This window comes from Symphalangus syndactylus, chromosome 9 (assembly GCF_028878055.3).
Source record: "Symphalangus syndactylus isolate Jambi chromosome 9, NHGRI_mSymSyn1-v2.1_pri, whole genome shotgun sequence".
Lineage (NCBI taxonomy): Eukaryota > Metazoa > Chordata > Mammalia > Primates > Hylobatidae > Symphalangus > Symphalangus syndactylus.
In genome coordinates, this window is record NC_072431.2 from 55,367,030 (window position 1) to 55,387,507 (window position 20,478).

Below are 20,478 nucleotides of genomic sequence, written 5' to 3' on the forward strand. Positions count from 1 at the left end.
TCTGAGTGGGCAGCAGGCAGCACAGTGCACAGCACCCAGCAGCATCGGATTCTCTTCCAGGAACCTGAACTCCCTGGAGGCAGCCACGTCAGCAGAGACAAGAGGACAGCACGCCTGGCCTGATCACCAGCCAGGACCCATGAGGCCAGTCGGCCTCTCTCTGAGGATGCTTCTAGGAGCCCCCCTGACTGGGCTGGAGTGGGCGTCTGTGCCTGCAAAAATGACCTCCCCACCTGCTGAGAGTTTCCCGAGACAACGAGGCACAGGGCGATTCTTGGTAAGTTGCCACTTAAGGACCAGAAACTGGCCCAGTGCGGTGGCTCACGCCTGTAATCCCTGCACTTTGGGAGGCTGAGGTGGGTGGATCACCTGAAGCCAGGGGTTTGAGACCAGCCTGGCCAACATGGCAAAACCCCGTCTCTACTAAAAATACAAAAACTAGCCTGGCATGGTGGCGGGCGCCTGTAATCCGAGCTACTCTGGAGGCTGAGGCAAGAGAATTGCTTGAACCCAGGAGGTGGAGGTTGCAGTGAGCCGAGATCCCACCGCTGCACTCCAGCCTGGGCGATAGAGCGAGACTGTGTCTCACAAAAATAAATAAAATAAAATAAAATAAAGACCAGAAAACTTGCGTGTCAGTTGCCGGCTGGTAGGTGGGATGTTGCATGGGAAGGGAGCTGGGATGAATCCAAGGTGGGGGCCCAATCCTCAGGCTCCCCTGGAACTTGGAGATCCTCCTCGCCCCGCCAGTGAGGGTCAGTCCCTCCCTCTCTCTCCCCGCTCCTCTGCAGCACGCCTCTCACCACCCAGCTGCAGGTGGCTTCCCGGCTCAAACTTGACTCCGTTTCCATCATTGCCTGTGTTATTTGAATAAAGTGCATTATGCACATGTGTTTTAAATGTCATCATTACCATTTATAAACACCATCTGTTAGCAACTCTGCATTTGGGATTTTTAGGATAGCATTTCAGCGCTCACTCACTTTGTGGGTGGGAATTGAGCCTGGTACAATCTCTTGGCGAACAACTTGGTTCTTGCAATCAGTTTAAAAATACACATTCCCCTCAACCCCGCAGGTTAAATAAAAAGCCACATAATGGAATACATGCAGCCAGTAAAAACAGATCTGCATGAATGGATGTGGTTTGATCTCAAAATTAAAGGTACAGGCCAGGTGTGGTGCCTCACGCCTGTAATCCCCAACACTTTGGGAGGCCAAGGTGGGAGGATCGCTTAAGCCTAGCAGTTCGAGACCAGCCTGGGAAACACAGCAAGACCCTGTCTCTACAAAAAAAAAAAAAAAAAGTAAAAATAAATTAGCCGGGCGCTGTGGAGCACACCTGTAGTCGCAGCTACTCAGCAGGCTGAGCCGAGAGGATCGCTTGAGTCTAGGAGTTCGAGGCTGCAGTGAGTCATGATCTTACCACTGCACTTCAGCCTGGGTGACAGAGCAAGACCCCATCTCAGACTCACTAAGTAAATGTGCCAAAGAGAGTGTATAATAAACTATGTGTGTTTGTAAAAAGCAAGACAGGCTACAGAAGTTCCAGGCTGCAGTGAGTCATGATCGCACCACTATACTCCAGCCTGGGCAACAGAGCAAGACCCTGTCTCAAAGAAAAAAGTAGGACAAGCTACATACAAGTATATGTGCTCTCTGTGCTTAGAACGCACAGAATACCTCTAGAACACACAAATGAAACCAATAACAATTACTGGCTGGTCCCATGCAGTCATGAGTTACTAGATCCACTGGTTCTGTGAATTTTTCTTAACCCATATGCTGAATGACATCAACGAAAATAGTCTGTTCAATTGTGGGAAACTGTTCCATCCAATAATCACAGCTTAAACTATAGCTGGTTGTATGCCTCACCTCATATTTTAATCCATCGGCCCAAATATAAGTCCCTTGTCCATGCATGAGTCCTTCTGAAAACGTACCCTTCAAAACAAAACAAAGCAACGACAAACGCTTAGAATGCAGCTGACATATATACATATTTGAGATAGGGTCTGGTTCTGTCACCCAGGCTGGAGTGCAGTGGTGTGATCATAGCTCACTGCAGCCTCGACCTCCCAGGCTCAAGCAATCCTCCCACTTCAGCCTCCCGAGTAGCTGGGACTACAGGCATCCACCACCATGCCCAGCTAATTTTTGTATTTTTTGTAGAGACGGGATTTCACCATGTTGGCCAGGCTGGTCTTGAAATCCTGAGCTCAAGCAATGCGCCCGCCTTGGCCTCCTAAAGTGCTGGGATTATAGGCATGAGCCACCGCACCTGGCCTGCAGCTGATGATTCTCTCCCACAGCTGCCTTATCCCGATTTCACGTGCGTGAAGATGCTCGTCTGTGCACTCAGCAGCAGCTGAGTCCTCTGAGACCTACTTTGGGCTGGCTCCATGCTGGGGTCCATCCTTCTCTAAAAAGGATTTAAGAGGTCCTCATCTTCATGACCTAAGGATGACCTCAGCTACAAAAATGTGTTCTCAACCGGGTGCGGGGGCTCACACCTGCAATCCCAGCACTTTAGGAGTCTGAGGCAGGAGGATCACTTATACCTGGCAGTTCAAGACCAGCCCTGGCAACATAGCAACTCCTTGTCTCTACCAAAAAAAAAAAAAAAAAAAAAATTAATTAGCCAGGCGTGGTAGCGCATGCCTGTAGTCCCAGCTATTCAAGAGGCTGAGGAGGGAGGATCGTTTGACTCCAGGAGGTCGAGGCCACAGTGAGTTATGATTGTGCCACTGCACTCCCGCTTGGGTGACACAGTGAGACCCTGTCTCAAAAAATAAAATAATCAGGAAAAGAAACAAATCTAAAATAACTTTTGTTATACATTATTTTTACCTTAAATAGGTAAGCAGGGTTCCGAATAAAATCAGCATGAAGAGCTTCCAATTTCTTTTGAAGCATCAGTGGATTTTACTGAAGATTTGCAAATCCACGACCATCACCCCACACCTTCCTCCCCTTCCTGCAGGTTCTCAAATGGGCAACTTACACGATAGGTACAACCGCCTTGAAAGGCTGCAAAGCCTTCTCCCTCATACAGCCCACGAACCTTTTCCCCTTCGTAGCTACAAAGAAATAAAGGTAATTCAAGGTAAAGAACAATGTGAATAAGCCCAAGTGACAGTGGGTTAAAATATCTAACTGTGGAATGGGAAGAATGAAGTCAGAAAAAAATATATATATATACACAGAGCTAGAAAGTAGAAGAGGTTACCAGGGGTTTGAAGGTGGGGGGAGGAATGAAGGAGTTTGGGGGTTTTTTTTGTTTTTTGGTGACTTTTTTTTGAGATGGAGTCTCACTCTGTCGCCTGGGCTGGATGGAGTGCAGTGGCACGATCTTGGCTCACTGCAACCTCCGCCTCCCGGGTTCAAGTGATTCTCCCACCTCAGCCTCCTGAGTAGCTGGGATTACAGGCACATGTCACCACTCCCAGCTAATTATTGTTTTTAGTAGAGACGGAGTTTCGCCATATTGGCCAGGCTGGTCTCGAACTCCTGGCCTCAAGTGACCCGCCCGCCTCAGCCTCCCAAAGTGCTGGATTACAGGCTTGAACCACCGCACCTGGCCAGGAGTTACTATTTAATAGATGCTTGTACAACACTGTGAACATACTTAATGCCATTGAATTGTACACTTAAAATAATTAAGATAGTACACTTTGTTATATGTTTCACCACAATAAACTATATATATATATATATATATATATATATATGTGCCATGGGGCGCTATGTTGCTACTTGGGTGATGGCCAAACCTCAGCATCACACAACATGCCCATGTAACAAACCTGCACATGAAACCCCCTAAATCTAAAATAAAATAATTTTTTTTTTGAGACAGAGTTTGCTCTTGTTGCCGAGGCTGGAGTGCAATGATGTGATCTCGGCTCACTGCAACCTCTGCCTCCCGCATTCAAGCGATTCTCCTGCCTCAGCCTCCTGAGTAGCTGGGATTACAGGCATGCATCACTATGCCCGGCTAATTTTTTGTATTTTTAGTAGAGATGGGGTTTCACCATGTTGGCCAGGCTGGTCTCGAACGCCTGACCTCAGGTGATCCACCTGCCTCAGCCTCCCAAAGTGCTGGGATTACAGGCATGAGTCACCGCACCCAGCCAATAATTTTTTAAAATACATAAAATTACCTTCAGGCCAGGCACAGTGTGGCGGCAGGCGCCTGTAATCCCAGCTACTCAGGAGGCTGAGGCAGGAGAATTGCTTGAACGCGGGAGGCGGAGGTTGCAGTGAGCCAAGATCGCACCACTGCACTCCAGCCTGAACGGCAGAGTGAAACTCCATCTCAAAATAAAATAAAATAAACCACCTGACTGGCAGTGTTATACCCGATGGCACCCCCATTAAAATCACCTTTCCACTATTAGTTTGGTCAGAATGGACTCTTCGTATTGGGTGGCATCTGCGTTCTGCTGAACGTTTTGGGGGTCTTTTTTGGGTTTCATTTCGTTGAGCTGCATTCCCAGCAATGGGACACCAGCTGGGGACATCTCTTGCCTAGTGGTGTTGCCATCTTGTTTGGAAAAGTCTAGATTATCAGAGAGAGATGAGGGAGAGCGGGCAGACTTCTCCCCTTTTTTGTCTGCTTTTTTCTTTTCTTTCACCATTGCCTTGGGAAGATCCAATGGTTACTTGAATCAAATGATTTCTTTGGTTCAGAGCTGCTTGTTTCAAAGCACTGATGAGTTTTATCTGAAAAATAAAAATTACATCTCCAAACACTTGGGGTTTTCATTTGTAGTTAAAATTTTAGTTTTACAACACAATGTCATTATCATTCTCCTGCCAAAGTCTGAAAAATTAGTTACCAGGGCCGGGTGTGGTGGCTCACACCTGCAATCTCAGCACTTTGAGGAGGCCGAGGTGGGAGGATCATGTGAGTCCAGGAGGTCGAGATCAGCCTAGGCAGTGTAGTGAGACGCCCCCTCTCTACAAAACATAAAAATAAATTAGCCAGGCATAGTGGCACATGCCTGTAGTCCCAGCTACTAGGGAGGCTCAGGTGGGAGGACTGCTTGAGCCTGGGAGGTCGAGGCTGCAGTGAGTGGTGATCACACCACTGCACTCCAGTCTGGGTAACAGAGCAAGACTCTGTCTCAAAAATAATAATAATTACAAATTTCAAGTACCATCAGTTTATAAAAATACAACCTCAACATTGCATTGGTTGTTCCTAAAAGTTTTTAATTTTTGAGACAGAGTCTCACTCTGTCACCCAGGCTGGAGTGCAGTGGCACAATCACGGCTCACTGCAGCCTCAACTTTCCAGGCTCAGGTGATCCTTCCACCTCAGCTTCCCAAGTAGCTTGGACCATAGGCACGCATCACCACACCTGGCTAATTTTTTGTAGAGACAGGGTCTTGCTATGTTGCCCCGGCTGGTCTGGAACTTCTGAGCTCAAGCAATCTGCCTGTCTCAGCTCCCAAAGTGCTGGGATTATAGGTGTGAGCCACTGTACCTTGCCCTAAAAATTATTTAAGTTGGAATCATTGTCTAGCATTGTTTCTTGAAAGGTAACTCTATACATGAAAAAGGCTACTTCACCTCTCAGGTCTTGCACGCAGCCAATTCACACTTTAAAAGCCCCTCTCCGGCCGGGCGTGCTGGCTCACGCCTGTAATCCCAGCACTTTGGGAGGCCGAGGCAGGTGGATCACGAGGTCAGGAGTTCAAGACCACCCTGGCTAACACGGTGAAACCCCGTCTCTACTAAAAATACAAAAAATTAGCCAGGCATGGTGGCACATGCCTGTAATTCCAGCAACTCAGGAGGCTGAGGCAGGAGAATTGCTTGAACCCAGGAGATGGAGGTTGCAGTGAGCAGAGATCACACCACTGCACTCCAGCCTGGGCAACAGAGTAAGACTCTGTCTCAAAAATAAATAAATAAATAAATAAAAATAAGCCCCTCTCCTTATAGGTCAGCATTGTAAAGTGTGCAAGACCTGGATTCGCGGTCCTGCATTATCCATTGCCAGTTCTGTGGGTTTTTTTTTTTTTGAGATGGAGTCTCGTTCTGTCGCCCAGGCTGGAGTGCAGTAGTGGGATCTTGGCTCACTGCAAGCTCCGCCTCCGGGGTTCATGCCATTCTCCTGCCTCAGCCTCCTGAGTAGCTGGGACTACAGGAACCCGCCACCATGCCTGGCTAATTTTTTTTGTGTTTTTAGTAGATACGGGGTTTCGCCGTGTTAGCCAGGATGGTCTCGATATCCTGACCCCGTGATCTGCCCGCCTCAGCCTGCAAAGTGCTGGGATTACAGGCGTGAGCCACCGGGTGTGGGTGCCCGGCCCAGTTCTGTTTCTTTTGGGTTTTTTTTTTCTTTTTAGACAGAGTCTAGCCCTGTCGTGCAGGCTGGAGTGCAGTGGCAGGATCTTGGCTCACGGCAACTCACTGCAGGTTCAAGTGATTCTCCTGCCTCCGCCTCCCAAGTAGCTGGGATTACAGGCACCTGCCACCACACTCAGCTAATTTTTGTATTTTTAGTAGAGATGGGGTTTCACTGTGTTGGTCAGGCTGGTGTCGAACTCCTGACCTCGTGATCTGCCTGCCTTGGCCTCCCAAAGTGCTGGGATTACAAGCGTGAGCCATCGCGCCCGGCCAAGCCTTCTCTCTTCCTTCCAACACCACCTTGCTCCTTCCCGCCCCCGACCACTATCTCAGCGAAGCCGCCCCTGCGTCCCCTAGCCCAAGCTGCTCTCACCTCTAAATTTAGAGGGGCCTTTACTACGAGCTTTTCGGTCCTCTGTCAGTGACCTACAAATAAGTGAACTACAAATCAAGCCAATTTCATTGCTCACTGCGTTTCCTAATGTTTCCTCTGTTCTCCTGGGCTTAAAGAGAGGCCGTCTCTCCCCTGTGTCTACGGTGAGCCGGCAAGAATCGGCTCCCTGCACTGGTCCGCCCGCCTACGCCCTCCTCGCTCATCACGCACGTGCTCGGGTCCTGGAAGGCCACGTCAGTCCGGCCGGGAAGGAGCAGGACCCGGTCGCCACGGCTGTCCCGGCGTACGCAGGACCGCGGCCTGGGGAGCTCACCTCGCTCCAGGAGCCCAGAGACCTCGCCGGGCTCGGGCGGAGGTGTTGCGGGGCTCTCCGCGTCCCGGACCCGGCTCCGGTCTCCAGGCAACCGAGGACGCCGGCAGGCCCACCCTGTGCTCTTAAAGGGGCCGCGAGCCAGCGCCAAGCAGGTGTCCCGCCCTTGCTGGTCCTGAAGGCCAGGGGGAAAGGCTGGGCGCTGCAGGCAGCAGGCCAGGGTTTTCCCAGCTCTGCTAACTGCTTCATCATAAAATAGGAATAACGCAGGCATTAGTTTTCCCATTGCTGCCGCAAACAAATTACCATAAATTTAGTGGCTTGAAGCAACACAAATTTATTACCCTACAGTATGTAAATTAGTCCCACAGTGCTGGTTCCTTCCAGAGGCTCCGGGGGAGAATCCATTTTCTTGCCTTTTCCAGCTTTTCCAGAAGTGGTCCCCAACCTTTTTGGCACCAGAAACCGGTTTCCCGGAACACAATTTTTCCATGGATGGGGGTCGGGTAGGGATGGTTTCAGGATGATTCAAGCGCATTGCATTTATTTGTGCACTTTATTTCTACTATTATTACATTGTAACATATAATTAAATAATTATACAACTCACCATCATGGAGACTCAGTGGGAGCCCTGAACTTGTTTTCCTGCAACTAGACAGTCCCATCTGGGGGTGATGGGAGATAGTGACAGATCATCAGGCATCAGATTCTCATAAGGAGCGTGCAACCTACATCCCTCGCGTGTGCAGTTCACAATAGGGTTTGTGCTCCTATGAGAATCTAATGCCCACCACTGATCTGACAGGAGGCAGAGCTCAGGTGCTAATGCCAGCCATGAGGAGTGGCTATAAATACAGACGAAGCTTCGCTGCCTTGCCGGCCCCTAACCTGCTGTGCACCCTGGTTCCTAACAGACCATGGACCACTACTGGTCCGTGGCCTGGGTGTGGGAATCCCTGTTCTAGAGGCTGCTTGCAGTCCTTGACTAGTGGTACCTCCTTCCATCTCCAAAACCAGCAAGGCCTCCGCTCTCTGGCCAGCAAGGAAAGGTCTCCCACCTTTGAAGGACTTACCCAATGGACTGGGCCCACCCAGACAATCCAGGATAATCTATTGCAAGATCCTTAACTCAGCCAGGCACAATGGCTCACACCTGTAATCCCAGCACTTTGGGAGGCTGAGGCAGTCAGATCACCTGAGATCAGGAGTTCGAGACCAGCCTGGTCAACATGGTGAAACCCTGTCACTACTAAAAATACAAAAATTAGCCAGGTGTGGTTGTGGGCACCTGTAATCCCAGCTACTCAGGAGGCTGAGGTGGAAGAATCACTTGAACCTGGGAGGCAGAGGCTGCAGTGAGCAGAGATCATGCTATTGCACTGCAGCCTGGGCAACAAGAGCGAAACTTCATCTCATTAAAAAAAAAAAGATCCTTCACGCAATCATACCTGCTGAGTCCCTTCTGCCATATGAGGCAGTGTGGTGACAGGTTCTGGGGATTAGGACACAGCTGTCTTGGGGGCTGTTATCCTGCCACAGCTCCCAATCTGCAGAGTTCGTAAGTGGGATCCTGCAGACCACGCCAGCACAGTGCCAGACACGATGGCACAGTTACTACTGTACTGCCTCCTCCATCTAAGGGATTCTAAATCAGGAAGGGGAGCCGCCCACAGTCTGGGGAAGGGGTGGGGGCAGCAGGGGGAGCCACATCTGTCATCTCTGGGCCCCCAAGAGGGCATCTTTACTTCCATTTTCAGCCCAGTTCAAACAGGACAAGGTTCCATGAAAACTATTTGAAAAGACAGACAGGGATTCTTATATTCCCAGAACCATTCAAGGCCAGTAACTGGAATGCTCTACAGTTCACACCCTGAGGAAACCAAATCACAGCATCAAATTATGGGAAAATCAAACTCTTTTTGTTCCCCTGCGAGGACAGAACTTTGCGACCTTGGCCGCACAGAGGAATGTCCTAACCAGTCATTTTCTTCCAGCCAGGCAGAGAACCCCCGCTTGTTTAAAAATTTAATGTGAATCAGGGCTGAGAATCACTAACCCAAAATGACCCTAATTTTAAATTTACAAAATTAAACAAAGATGAATTTAATTATTGTTAAGGGTTGAAAGTTATAAACTAAACTATGTCCAGCCAGAGCAGAGGCCTGAGTCACTTCCAAAGTGCTTTTGTTTTGTGTTGTTTTGTTTTGAGACGGAGTCTTGCTCTATTGCCCAGGCTGGAGCACAATGGTGCAATCTCAGCTCACTACAACCTCTGTCTCCCGGGTTCAAGTGATTCTCCTGCCTCAGCCTCCCGAGTAGCTGGGATTACAGGCATGCGCCACCACGCCTGGCTAATTTTGTATTTTGAGTAGCGGCAGGGTTTCTCCATGTTGGTTAGGCTGGTCTCGAACTCCCGACCTCAGGTGATCCGCCTGCCTCAGCCTCCCAAAGTGCTGGGATCACAGGCGTGAGCCACCATGCCCGGCCCAAGTGGTCTTATTTTTATAAAACATATTCTTGCCTGGACACACAAACACACAAGTGCATGCAAACAGAGAAAAAAAATTTTACAAGCAATGCTCCATCTGGTTTGAAAAGGTTCTCAAGATCACTTTTAAATGGGTCTGATGTGTATTTTTTTAAAGTAGCAGGTTCATTTTAAAACAAAAACGGTTAGTGAAGACCCTGTCTTTCAAAACATAAAAATCGGCAATAAAACCCATCATTCCATACAGTGACTATGGTCAGTTCTGAGAAATGACACCCAGGTTGGCAATGTGTCTCATGGTTGGCCTTCCATGGGGACAGTTCCAGGGGTGGTCCATCTCCCCCATGTGGGTGATCAGTTTCTTCATCTCACTGGTGTTAAGAGCAGTCCCAATCATCACCTGAGTACGAGACACAATGGTTCAATGTTTTAATAGTTTTTTTTTGACGTCAGAATGGCAGTTCTTCAGAAGCATTCTTCTCTAACATAAGACTGGACAAGATTACAGCTCAAAAACCACCTTCCCTGAAAAACCTCTGAAAAACCTTCCCCCAGAGAAGCCTAGGTTCTAGATCTCAGCCCTCCACCCTTCTGTGAAATCAGGCCCCTTGTGGCTCCTTCAAGGCACCGCCTCCACTCCAGGCGCCGACCACACCTGTCTCAGCAGCCACGCTGCCCTCTCACCATGGCAGGTGCAGCAGCCTCCCTGCTCCACTGCGACCCCTCCGGGCTGCTCTCCACTCAGCAGCCAGTGATTACCTTTAAAGGGCTGTTAGGTCATGTCGTTCCGCTCCATGGCTCTCCCTGTCACCTGAATAAAAGTCCTCCTCGTCTGTCCTCTGACTTGGCCCTCACTGGGCTGTGCCTGCACCCCCACGTCCAAGCACGAATGCCTCCCTTCCTCACCCCAGCTGCACTGCTACTCCCTTCCTCCTGCACAGGCCCATCAAGCAAACACCTGCCTCGGGACTGTGGCACTCCTGAGACCATCTCCCCCAATGGGTGCAGGTGTCACTCCCCCGTCACTCCCCCGCTGTCGGGCTCCGGCCTGCTGCCCATAGCACTCCAGCCCTGGCCCTGCTGCCTCCCTGCCATGGGTCCTCTGACAGGAAGGAGAGGAGACAAGACTAAAGCCCTCTGTCACCTTCCTTCTTCCTGCAGCACCCTGAGGGCCTGCCATGTGCCAAGCACAGTCGGAAGGCTGGGGTGACAGCAGGTCGGAGGACAGACAATCAACAAGTCAACAGAGAACCAAGACAGGTGATGCCCAGGCGAGGGGGCCTGCTCAGGTGTGGGGAGGGGGTGAAGGGTGAAGGTGGCAAACCCAGGTAGAGAGGAGCATAGGGAGAAAGGGTGTAAGGCGGGGAGGAGACTGAGGCGAGCGTGGAACTGGAAGGCAGCTATATGGCTGGAAGCGTGGGCAGGGCTCAGAGCAGGGGCCTCCTGGGCAGGCAGTGACAACACCAGAGATGGAGGAGCAGGCCAGGGTGGGAGGGAAGGAGCAGCCTGTGGTTCCCCGGGCCCCTGAGTCACATTAAAGACAGGACGTCAAAACTGCCCGGCTATGAGCTCAGCTCCACACTCTCACTCACAGACTCCAGGACTGGAAGGTCCATAGTAGGTCTTTTATTTTGGCGAGGCAGGGGTTTGAGGGGAGACTGTGTCTCCCAGGCTGGAATGCAATGGTGCGATCTGGGCTCACTGCAACTCCACCTCCCAGATTCAAGCAATTCTCCCGCTTCAGCCTCCCGAGTAGCTGGGATTACAGGCGCCCGACACCACACCTAGCTAATTTTTGTACTTTCAGTAGGGATGGCGTTTCACCATGTTGGTCAGGCTGGTCTCAAATTCCTGACCTCAGGTGATCAACCCACCTCCGCCTTCCAAAGTGCTGGGATTACAGGTGTGAGCCACCACACCCAGCCCATATTAGCTCTTTATCCAAGAAACACTGTGGCTAGAAGTCAGACTCTGGGCCCTCTTCTAATTAAACTCTGCCTTTAAGTCATTTCATCTAATCTCATGGCTGTAAATTACACCTGAAGCTCACACAGCAGGCTCCATCCCACCCACTCCCCACGTGGCCCCCAGCTGCTGCTCTCCCCAGCTGCCACAGTCATGGCACCCCTTCCAGTCTGTTCTCTCCCCAGCAGCTGCAATCATGGGACTCCTTCTGGTCTGTTCTCTCCAGTGGCTCAAGCCACACACAGCACAGATCCCCAGGGTCTAGGCATGACCGGCAACACTCTAGGTGGCTGTCCTCTGGACGCCACTCTGCTCACTCCCTTCCCCTCTCCAGGGACACAATCAGCCTCTGGCTTCAGTCTTGCTACTTCCTCCACTTGGAAAGTTCTTACCCAAGAGGGCTCCAGCCTACCTTTTTTTTTTTTTGAGACAAGGTCTTACTCTGTCACCCAGGCTGGAGTGCAGTTGCATGATCTTGGCTCATTGCAAACTCGACCTCCCCAGCTCACGTGATCCTCCCACCTCAGCCTCCTGAGTAGCTATGACTACAGGCACATGCCACCACACCTGGCTAATCTTTTAATTTTTTGTAGACATGGGGTCTGCCTGTGTTGCCCAGGCTGGTCTCTTAACTCCTGGCCTCAAGCAATCCTCCCAACTTGGCCTCCCAAAATGCTGGGATTATAGGCGTGAGCCACCACGCCCAACTTCCATCCCACCTTTTAGGTGGCAGCTGAGATGCCACCTGCCCAGATGCCGTTCCCTGACCACCATCTCACTTGGTCACCATGTTTTTCTGTAGTCATTTCCTGTCCTAAAACTCTGCTTTAGCCAGGCACGGTGGCTCACACCTGTAATCCCAGCACTTTGGGAGGCCAAGGCAGGCAGATCACAAGGTCAGGAGATCGACACCAGCCTGACCAACATGGTGAAACCCCATCTCTACTAAAAATATAAGAAGTAGCCAGGTGTGGTGGCACGTGCCTGTAGTTCCAGCTACTTGGGAGGCTGAGGCAGGAGAATCGGTTGAACCCAGGAGGCAGAGGTTGCAGTGAGCTGAGATCACGCCACCGCACTCCAGCCTGGTAACAGAGCGAGACTCTGTCTCAAAAAAAAATTCTCTTGACTGTGCTTACTGGCATCTAATGGGCGTCATTTATTTGTGGTGATGCCTATTTCTCCCCACTGTCCACTCCACAGGGGCAGGGGCTACAGCCGCCTTGTTACCTCTGTGTCCCCAGCACCTGGAGCAGGGCGGGCCCCACAGCAGGGGCTCAAGGCGCATCTGCTGAATAAATAAAGGAATGGCATCCTGGCCTTTCCCAATGGCCAGCTGATACAGAGTCACTTTTCTTGGACATCAGGCTAATCCCCACTGCAGGCGTAACCACTGCTACCACCTTCCCACACCAACCGCAGCAGCGGCAGTGATGCCACGTGCAACGACAGCCACGGCACCCCATGAAGCACCTGCTGCCTCGATGACTCTGAGAATCTTGTCTAATGTCGCCGAGTCCTGACAGCAGCAAATCTTTATCTACCAATGTTGTTATGACCCATAAGGTCCATAGACGAACAAGGTGCCTCAAACGCTAACTGCGTTGGAGTGAACGAAAGCTCTGAGATAGAATACTGGCCAGGCACGGTGGCTCATGCCTGTAATTCCAGCACTTTGGGAGGCTGAGGCAAGGGGCAAATGGAGACCATGTTTCTACAAAAAATGTAAAAATTAGCTGGACATGGTGGTGCATGCCTGTAGTCACAGCTACTTGGGAGACAGAGGCAGGAGGATCGCTTCAGCCTGGGAGGTCAAGGCTGCAGTGAGCGGTGATTGTGCCACTACACTCCAGCCTGGGCGACAGAGGGAGATCCCGTCTTAAAAAATAAATAAATAAATAGTGCTGGTTTTTTTTTTGAGACACAGTCTCGCTCTGTTGCCCAGGCTGAAGTGCAGTGGTGTGAACTCGGCTCACTGCAAGCTCCGCCTTCCAGGTTCACACCATTCTCCTGCCTCAGCCTCCCGAGTAGCTGGGACTACAGGCGCCCACCATCACGCCCAGCTAACTTTTTTGTATTTTTTAGTAGAGACGGGGTTTCATCGTGTTAGCCAGGATGGTCTCGATCTCCTGAACTTGTGATCTGCCTGCCTTGGCCTCCCAAAGTGCTGGGATTAGAGGCTTGAGCCACCGTGCCTGGCCAAGAATACTGTTTAACAGAGGTAACAAAAGAGCAATAATTATGAGTTCAAGGTCACAGAGAATACAGACGACATAGATGCTCAGCTATGATGTTCCACGTAGCTCTCTGCGTAAAATGACCCCTGGCAATCATAAAGGCATTTAACAATCTTGACCAAACCAGGAGCTGGGCTGAGACCTTCCTCGACTGCAAGCTTGAGCAGCTGAGCTGACAGCCGGGCTTTCTTTACTTACCGACTTCCGACAGGCTCTGGAGGCAAACATCTGCTTGACTCGGGAAGGCCGGCACATGACCCCAGGGCTGTCGCTCAGCATAAAGATCAGTTCATCGATGTCCTGGGGTCCAAAGGTCCAGTTTTCACTAGTTGGCAAGGAAATCAGTTTAGCCCTTTCAGTGACTGGAGCTAAAAGAATACAATTTTGAGAAAAATCCATGACTTGACAAACACGTCTCACTTGAAAGCTACTTAGGATGAACATCTGAGGCCGGGCATGGTGGCTCATGCCTGTAATCCCAGCACTTTGGGAGGCCAAGGCGGGCGGATCACGAGGTCAGGAGATAGAGACCATCCTGGCTAACATGGTGAAACCCCGTCTCTACTACAAAATAGAAAAAAAGCTGGGCGTGGTGGCGGGCGCCTGTAGTCCCAGCTACTCGGGAGGCTGAGGCAGGAGAATGGCGTGAACCTGGGAGGCGGAGCTTGCAGTAAGCCGAGATCGGTGCCACTGCACTCCAGCCTGGGCGACAGAGCGAGACTCCGTCTCAAAAAGAAAAGAAAAAAAAAGGAATGAACATTTGAAAGAAAGGATAGTCACAAAATGCTTTTTGGGGGAACCTTTTTCATCTTTTATAAAATAAAAAAACTGGTCTATGTGAACTGAAAGATTATTCCCAGCTCTAAAAAGACAAGAATCTAAAGTTCTAATTTTTTTTTTTTTTTTTTTGAGACAGAGTTTCACTCTTGTTGCCCAGGCTGGAGTGCAGTGACATGATCTCGGCTCACTGCAACCTCTGACGCCCGGGTTCAAGCGATTCTCCCACCTCAGCCTCCCGAGTAGCTGGGATTACAGGCGCCCACCATCACGCCCAGCTAATTTTTGTATTTTCAGTAGAGATGGGGGTTTTACCATGTTGACCAGGCTGGTCTCGAACTCCTGACCTCAGGCGATCTGTCTGCCTTGGCCTCCCAGAGTGCTGGGATTACAGGCATGAGCCACCACACCCAGCCACTATAATTCTAATTAATAACTTACCATTTTTATCAATAACAAAATCAAAGCCATTCTTTCTAAATATTTCCAGATTTTCTATCAGAATAGCTTCATTAACAGCAGTTGAGAGTCTGAGGTCTGAAAAACACAAAAATGATTCAAACCATATCCTGAAGTCAAACATTTAGCTTTACAGCAGAAACGAAATTAAAACAATACTGTATTTTGAATTCATGTCAAAATAACAACATGAACAACAACACTATTCAGCTAAGTATCACGAAACTTCCTGAGAAGTTCCTTTTAATTTTCTCTTTCTTAAAGTTATTTTTAGAAGTTAAAGTAGCTACAGGCCAGATGCGGTGACTCACGCCCATAATCTCAGCACCTTAGAAGGCCGAGGCAGGCAGCTCTCTTGAGGCCAGGAGTTTGAGACCAGCCTGGTCAACATGGTGAAACCCTCTCTCTACTAAAAATATAAAAATTAGGCCAGGCATGGTGGCGCACGCCTGTAGTCCCAGCTACTTGGGAGGCTTAGGCAGGAGATTCGTTTGAACCCAGGAGGCAGAGGTTGCTGTGAGCCAAGATCATGCCACTATACTCCAGCCTGGGCGACACAACAAGACTCTGTCTCAAAAAAAAAAAAAAAAAAAAACCACAAAAACAAAAATTAGCTGGAAGTGGTGGCTCACGCCTGTAATCCCAGCTACTCGAGAGGCTGAGGAACTAGAATTGCTTGAATCCAGGAGGCAGAGGTTGCAGTGAGCTGAGATCACACCACTGCACTCCAGCCTGGGGAACAGGGCAAGACTCTGTCCCCAAAAAAACAAAAAAAGTTAAGTAGCTACAAAAGTAGTTTGCTTTTTCCTCACCCTGCCACCCCAACGACTCCCACTTTTTCTGAATCCTTTCCTTAAGGATAACAGTATCACAAAAATGCTGTTTTTCTTCCTTCTAATAGAGAATTTGAAACACTGGATTAGGTCATTGCCAGCATTTATAAACAGAATGAACAGACAGCATTTATTTTTTTAATCAATGTTGACCAGGTTGGCCTCAAACGTGTAGCCTCACCTCCCCGAGTGCCAGGGCAACTGGCCTGAGCCACAGCGGCTCCCACAGACAGCATTTATTTTGCTATCCTGTTCCTTCCTCTGCCTGTATTATATTTCCATCCTTCTCTCCTCCTGGATTTACTGAGTGCTTTTTTTTTTTTTTTTTTTAACTTTTTGTTATTTTTTCAAAGATAGAGACAGGGTCTCACTATGTTGCCCAGGCTGGTCTCAAACTCCTGGGCTCAAGCAATCCTCCCACCTCGGCCTCCCAAAGTGCTGGGATTACAAGTGTGAGCCACTGCATCCGGTCCTGAGTGCTGGATAAGACACATACTGCTGAAGGCAGGAGACAGCCAGTGAGCAAACACAGGCTTGGTCCTGGAGCCAACAGATTACTGGGGAAGAAAGACGTTGAGCAAATACTCAGGCAAGTCAATTATGATGACAAACGACAGGAAGGTCAGGAAGAAAAAGCACCCAGTGTCATAAGAGAGACTTCACCCTGGGGTCAGGAAGTGACCTTTGAGCTGAGTCTAGGGATAAGAGAGAGTTAATCAGGTAATGGGGGAGAAGTGGGTGCAGGGTGCAGGACAAGTATTCTAGACAGACAGCAATCTGTGCCAAGCACCAGGACGGACCGCTGATGTTTGCAGAGCCACACATAAAGACATCCTTCATTCTGCTTTGTGGCCACACAGGGATTCATCAGGCCTGCCAAGGGAAAAAGAAAGACAGCCAGAGAGGCTTGCGTACAGGGAACAAGAGGAACGGGAAAAGCTACAGAGGTCAACAGGGCCACCTGACGCAGGGGCTGGCAGGGCAGGGTGAAACTGGGTCTTTATCCTTTAATCTTGAAGTGTGGCCCATCTGGGACCCTAAGTGATCTGTGATTACCTGGGCCAACTTGAAATGTCACAGACGAGAGGTTATCTTTGCCGAATGGCTAAAAAATACAAGACCTCAGCCGGGCACGGTGGCTCACGCCTGTAATCCCAGCACTTTGGGAGGCTGAGGCGGGTGGATCACCTGAGGTCAGGAGTTTGAGACCAGCCTGACAAACATGGCAAAACTCCCTCTCTATTAAAAATACAAAAATTAGCCAGGTGTGGTGGCGGGTGTCTGTAATCCCAGCTACTCGGGAGGCTGAGGCAGGAGAATCACTTGAACCCGAGAGGCAGAGGTTGCAGTGAGCCGAGATCATGCCACTGCACTCCAGCCTGGGCAAGAGTGAAACTCTGTCTCAAAAACACAAAAACAAAAAACCTCTATTAAGAGGAACAGGGAAGGGATATAAAGTAGCTTACTAAATGTCTATTATTACCATTGCCTCCTACTGAGAATAAAAACAATTCATGCATTCCACAGGAGAGTACTCAGCAAACTACATAGGGGAGTACTCAGCAAACTACACAGGAGAGTACTCAGCAAACTAGAGAGAGTACTCAGCAAACTACACAGGGGAGTACTCAGCAAACTACACAGGAGAGTACTCAGCAAACTACACAGGAGAGTACTTAGCAAACTAGAGAGAGTACTCAGCAAACTACACAGGAGAGTACTCAGTAAACTACACAGGAGAGTACTCAGTAAACTACACAGGAGAGTACTCAGTAAACTACACAGGAGAGTACTCAGTAAACTACACAGGAGAGTACTCAGCAAACTACATAGGTTCAGTGGTACATTTCTCCATGTGGGATCTATTTGTTGGGATCTGAGTTTACTTCGCTATGTGGTTTAATTTCCCACGTGAAAATCCATGACCTCTTCTTACAACTTTGCTGAAGACAAGACTTTGGTTTTACATGATACTATCACACCTGAACTTTGTGAAGTAGTCAGGGTAAAACATTCCAGTTTGGCCGAGGAGAGAGAAATACCAAATTCTGCAGTGACTATCTTAAAATAATTTTTATATTTTATTTTATTATTTGTGAGACAGAGTCTCACTGTCTCACTCTGTCACCCAGGCTGGAGTGCTGTGCAGTGGCACAATCATGGCAGCCTCAATCTCCTGGGCTCAAACGATCCTCCCACCTCAGCCTCCCGAATAGCTGGGACCACAGGTATACACTATCAAGTCTGGCTAATTTTTTATATTTGTTGTAGAGACAAGGTTTCACCATGATGCCCAGGCTGCTCTCAAATGCCTAAGCTCGAGGGATCTGCCTGCCTCAGCCTCCCAAAGCTCTGGGATTACAGGCGTGTGCCCCGGCATCCAACCTGCAGTGACTATCTGACTTCTGATTACTCTGCTGTCAAACAACACTGGCGCACAGGCTGTCTGTCTTTCTGAATGCACACATTCCATACACTATCCATACTAATACTCGGTACTATCAATTGCCCTCATCAGAAGGATCTTCTGGCTAACCAGTGATCAACATTTTTAATAGCTAAAAAGGTCTGATACTTAGAGAACACGTTAACCGTGTGAACTTGGGCAGGTTACTTAGCCTCTCTGTGTGCCTCAGTTTTATCACCTGTGGAATGGTGATGGTAACAGTAACAACCTCACAGGTTTTTGCGAATTAAATGAACTAATTAATACACATACATTATTTCAACAGTGCCTGGCAGATTCTAGGCATTCAATAAATGGTAACTATCACTATTATTATGTAAAAAATATAAAAATCTGATGTATGAATACTTACGGAAAAATACATATATACATATAGACACACATATAAACTATTAGATCTCTTTTTTTTTTTGAGATAGAATCTCGCTCTGTCACCCAGGCTGGAGTGCAGTGATGCAATCTTGGCTCACTGCAACCTCTGTCTCCCAGGTTCAAGCGATTCTCCTACCTCAGTCTCCTGAGTAGCTGGAATTACAGGCGTGCACTGCCACGCCTGGCTAATTTTTTGTATTTTTATTTTTTATCATTATTTTTTGAGATGGAGTTTCACTCCTGTTGCCCAGGCTGGCGTGCAATGGCACGATCTCGGCTCACTGCAACCTCCGCCTCCCGGGTTCAAGCGATTCTCCTGCCTCAGCCTCCCAAGTAGCTGGGATTACAGTTGCCCGCCACCACGCCTGGCTAATTTTGTATTTTTAGTAGAGACAAGTCTCACCATGTTGGTCAGGCTGGTCTCGAACTCCCGACCTGAAGTGATCCGCCTGCTTCAGCCTCCCAAAGTACTGGGATTACAGGTGTGAGGCACCGCACCTGGACAATTAGATCTTTTTTATTTCTTACACCCCTCCTTCCTAGATCTCTTCTTTTTTTAAGTAGATACGAGGTCTTGCTGTGTTGCCCAGGCCGGTCTCAAACTCCTGGCCTCTTGCGATCCTCCTGCCTCAGCTTCTATTAGATCTTCAATTTGAGGGGCAATCTGGGAATCAACACTAAACACACTCACGCTATAAGCCTCTGCCCCTGGAGCACGGTGTGCTGCTGCAGCATCTCGAAGTTATACTTCTCATCCATGGCATGCTGGTCCACTATGAAGATATCCTCATTCAGTTTGGTTATTATAAATCCCAGGTTAAACTGACCAATGATTTCCATTTCTGCAAACATCGTTTTACTGCAGGTAGAAAATGTTAATTATGAGACATTTTACAAGATTATTTTTTGATTATGTTATAGAACACTGTAATAAAAAAAAAAAGTCAAACAATACAAAAACATAAAGTCCCTAGCCATACCGCCTTCTTTTTTTTTTGAGACAGAGTCTCGTTCTGTCACCCAGGCTAGAGTGCAATGGCACAATCTTGGCTCACTGCAACCTCCACCTCCCGGGTTCAAGTGATTCTTCTGCCTCAGCCTCCTGAGTAGCTGGGATTACAGGCACATGCCATCATGCCCAGCTAATTTTTGTATTTTTAGTAGAGACAGAGTTTCACCATGTTGGTCAGGCTGGTCTCGAACTCCTGACCTCATGATCTGCCCACCTTGGCCTCCCAAAGTGCTGGGATTACAGGCGTGGGCCACTGCGCCTGGCTTAACCATCCCACTTTCTAAAGATAACATTAATTATTCATTCATCCAACTCTCTGGAGAAGACATCAGTTGCTACTATTAACGATTTAAATGGAATATATCCTTCTAGACCCTTGCCTCTCTATATAAATTTTTTTTATTTTAAAAAACAAAAATGGAATCTCAATTCTCCATTCTACTGTCATCACTTAATGCATCTGAAAGATGTTTTCAGATCTGTACACGTAGATCTACTTCATTATTTTTTCTTTTTTTTTTTTTAAAGACAGAGTCTCACTCTGTTGCCCAGGCTGGACTGCAGTGGTGCACCTTTGGCTCACTGCAACCTGCGCCTCCCAGGTTCGAGCGATTCTCCTGCCTCAGCCGCTCGAGTAGCTGGGACTACAGGCACGCGCCACCAAGCCTGGCTAATTTTTTCATTTTTAGTAGAGACAAGGTTTCACCATGTTGGCCAGGCTGGTCTCGAACTCCTGACCTCAAGTGATCCACCCGCCTTGGCCTCCCAAAAGTGCTGGGATTACAGGCGTGAGCCACCATG

The 20,478-nt window shown here is 48.9% G+C and overlaps 1 protein-coding gene and 1 pseudogene across 4 annotated transcripts in view; both read right to left on the minus strand.

Moving 5' to 3' along the window:
- Positions 1-7,042, minus strand: part of LOC129489530 (radial spoke head 10 homolog B-like) — a 44,734-nt gene extending 37,692 nt beyond the window's left edge. Inside the window, exons 1-4 of one of the 4 annotated variants that reach the window (XM_063646065.1) lie at positions 6,737-7,042; positions 4,389-4,727; positions 3,007-3,082; positions 1,878-1,946 (exon numbers count right to left, since the gene is read on the minus strand). In XM_063646065.1, the coding sequence (XP_063502135.1) occupies positions 1,878-1,946; positions 3,007-3,082; positions 4,389-4,642 (399 nt within the window). In that variant the 5' untranslated portion in view covers positions 4,643-4,727; positions 6,737-7,042. The other 3 variants (XM_063646067.1, XM_063646068.1, XM_063646066.1) reach the window with 3 other exon arrangements.
- A 337-nt stretch (positions 7,043-7,379) lies between these two features.
- LOC129489532 (mismatch repair endonuclease PMS2-like) overlaps positions 7,380-20,478 on the minus strand; it is a 34,185-nt pseudogene continuing 21,086 nt past the window's right edge.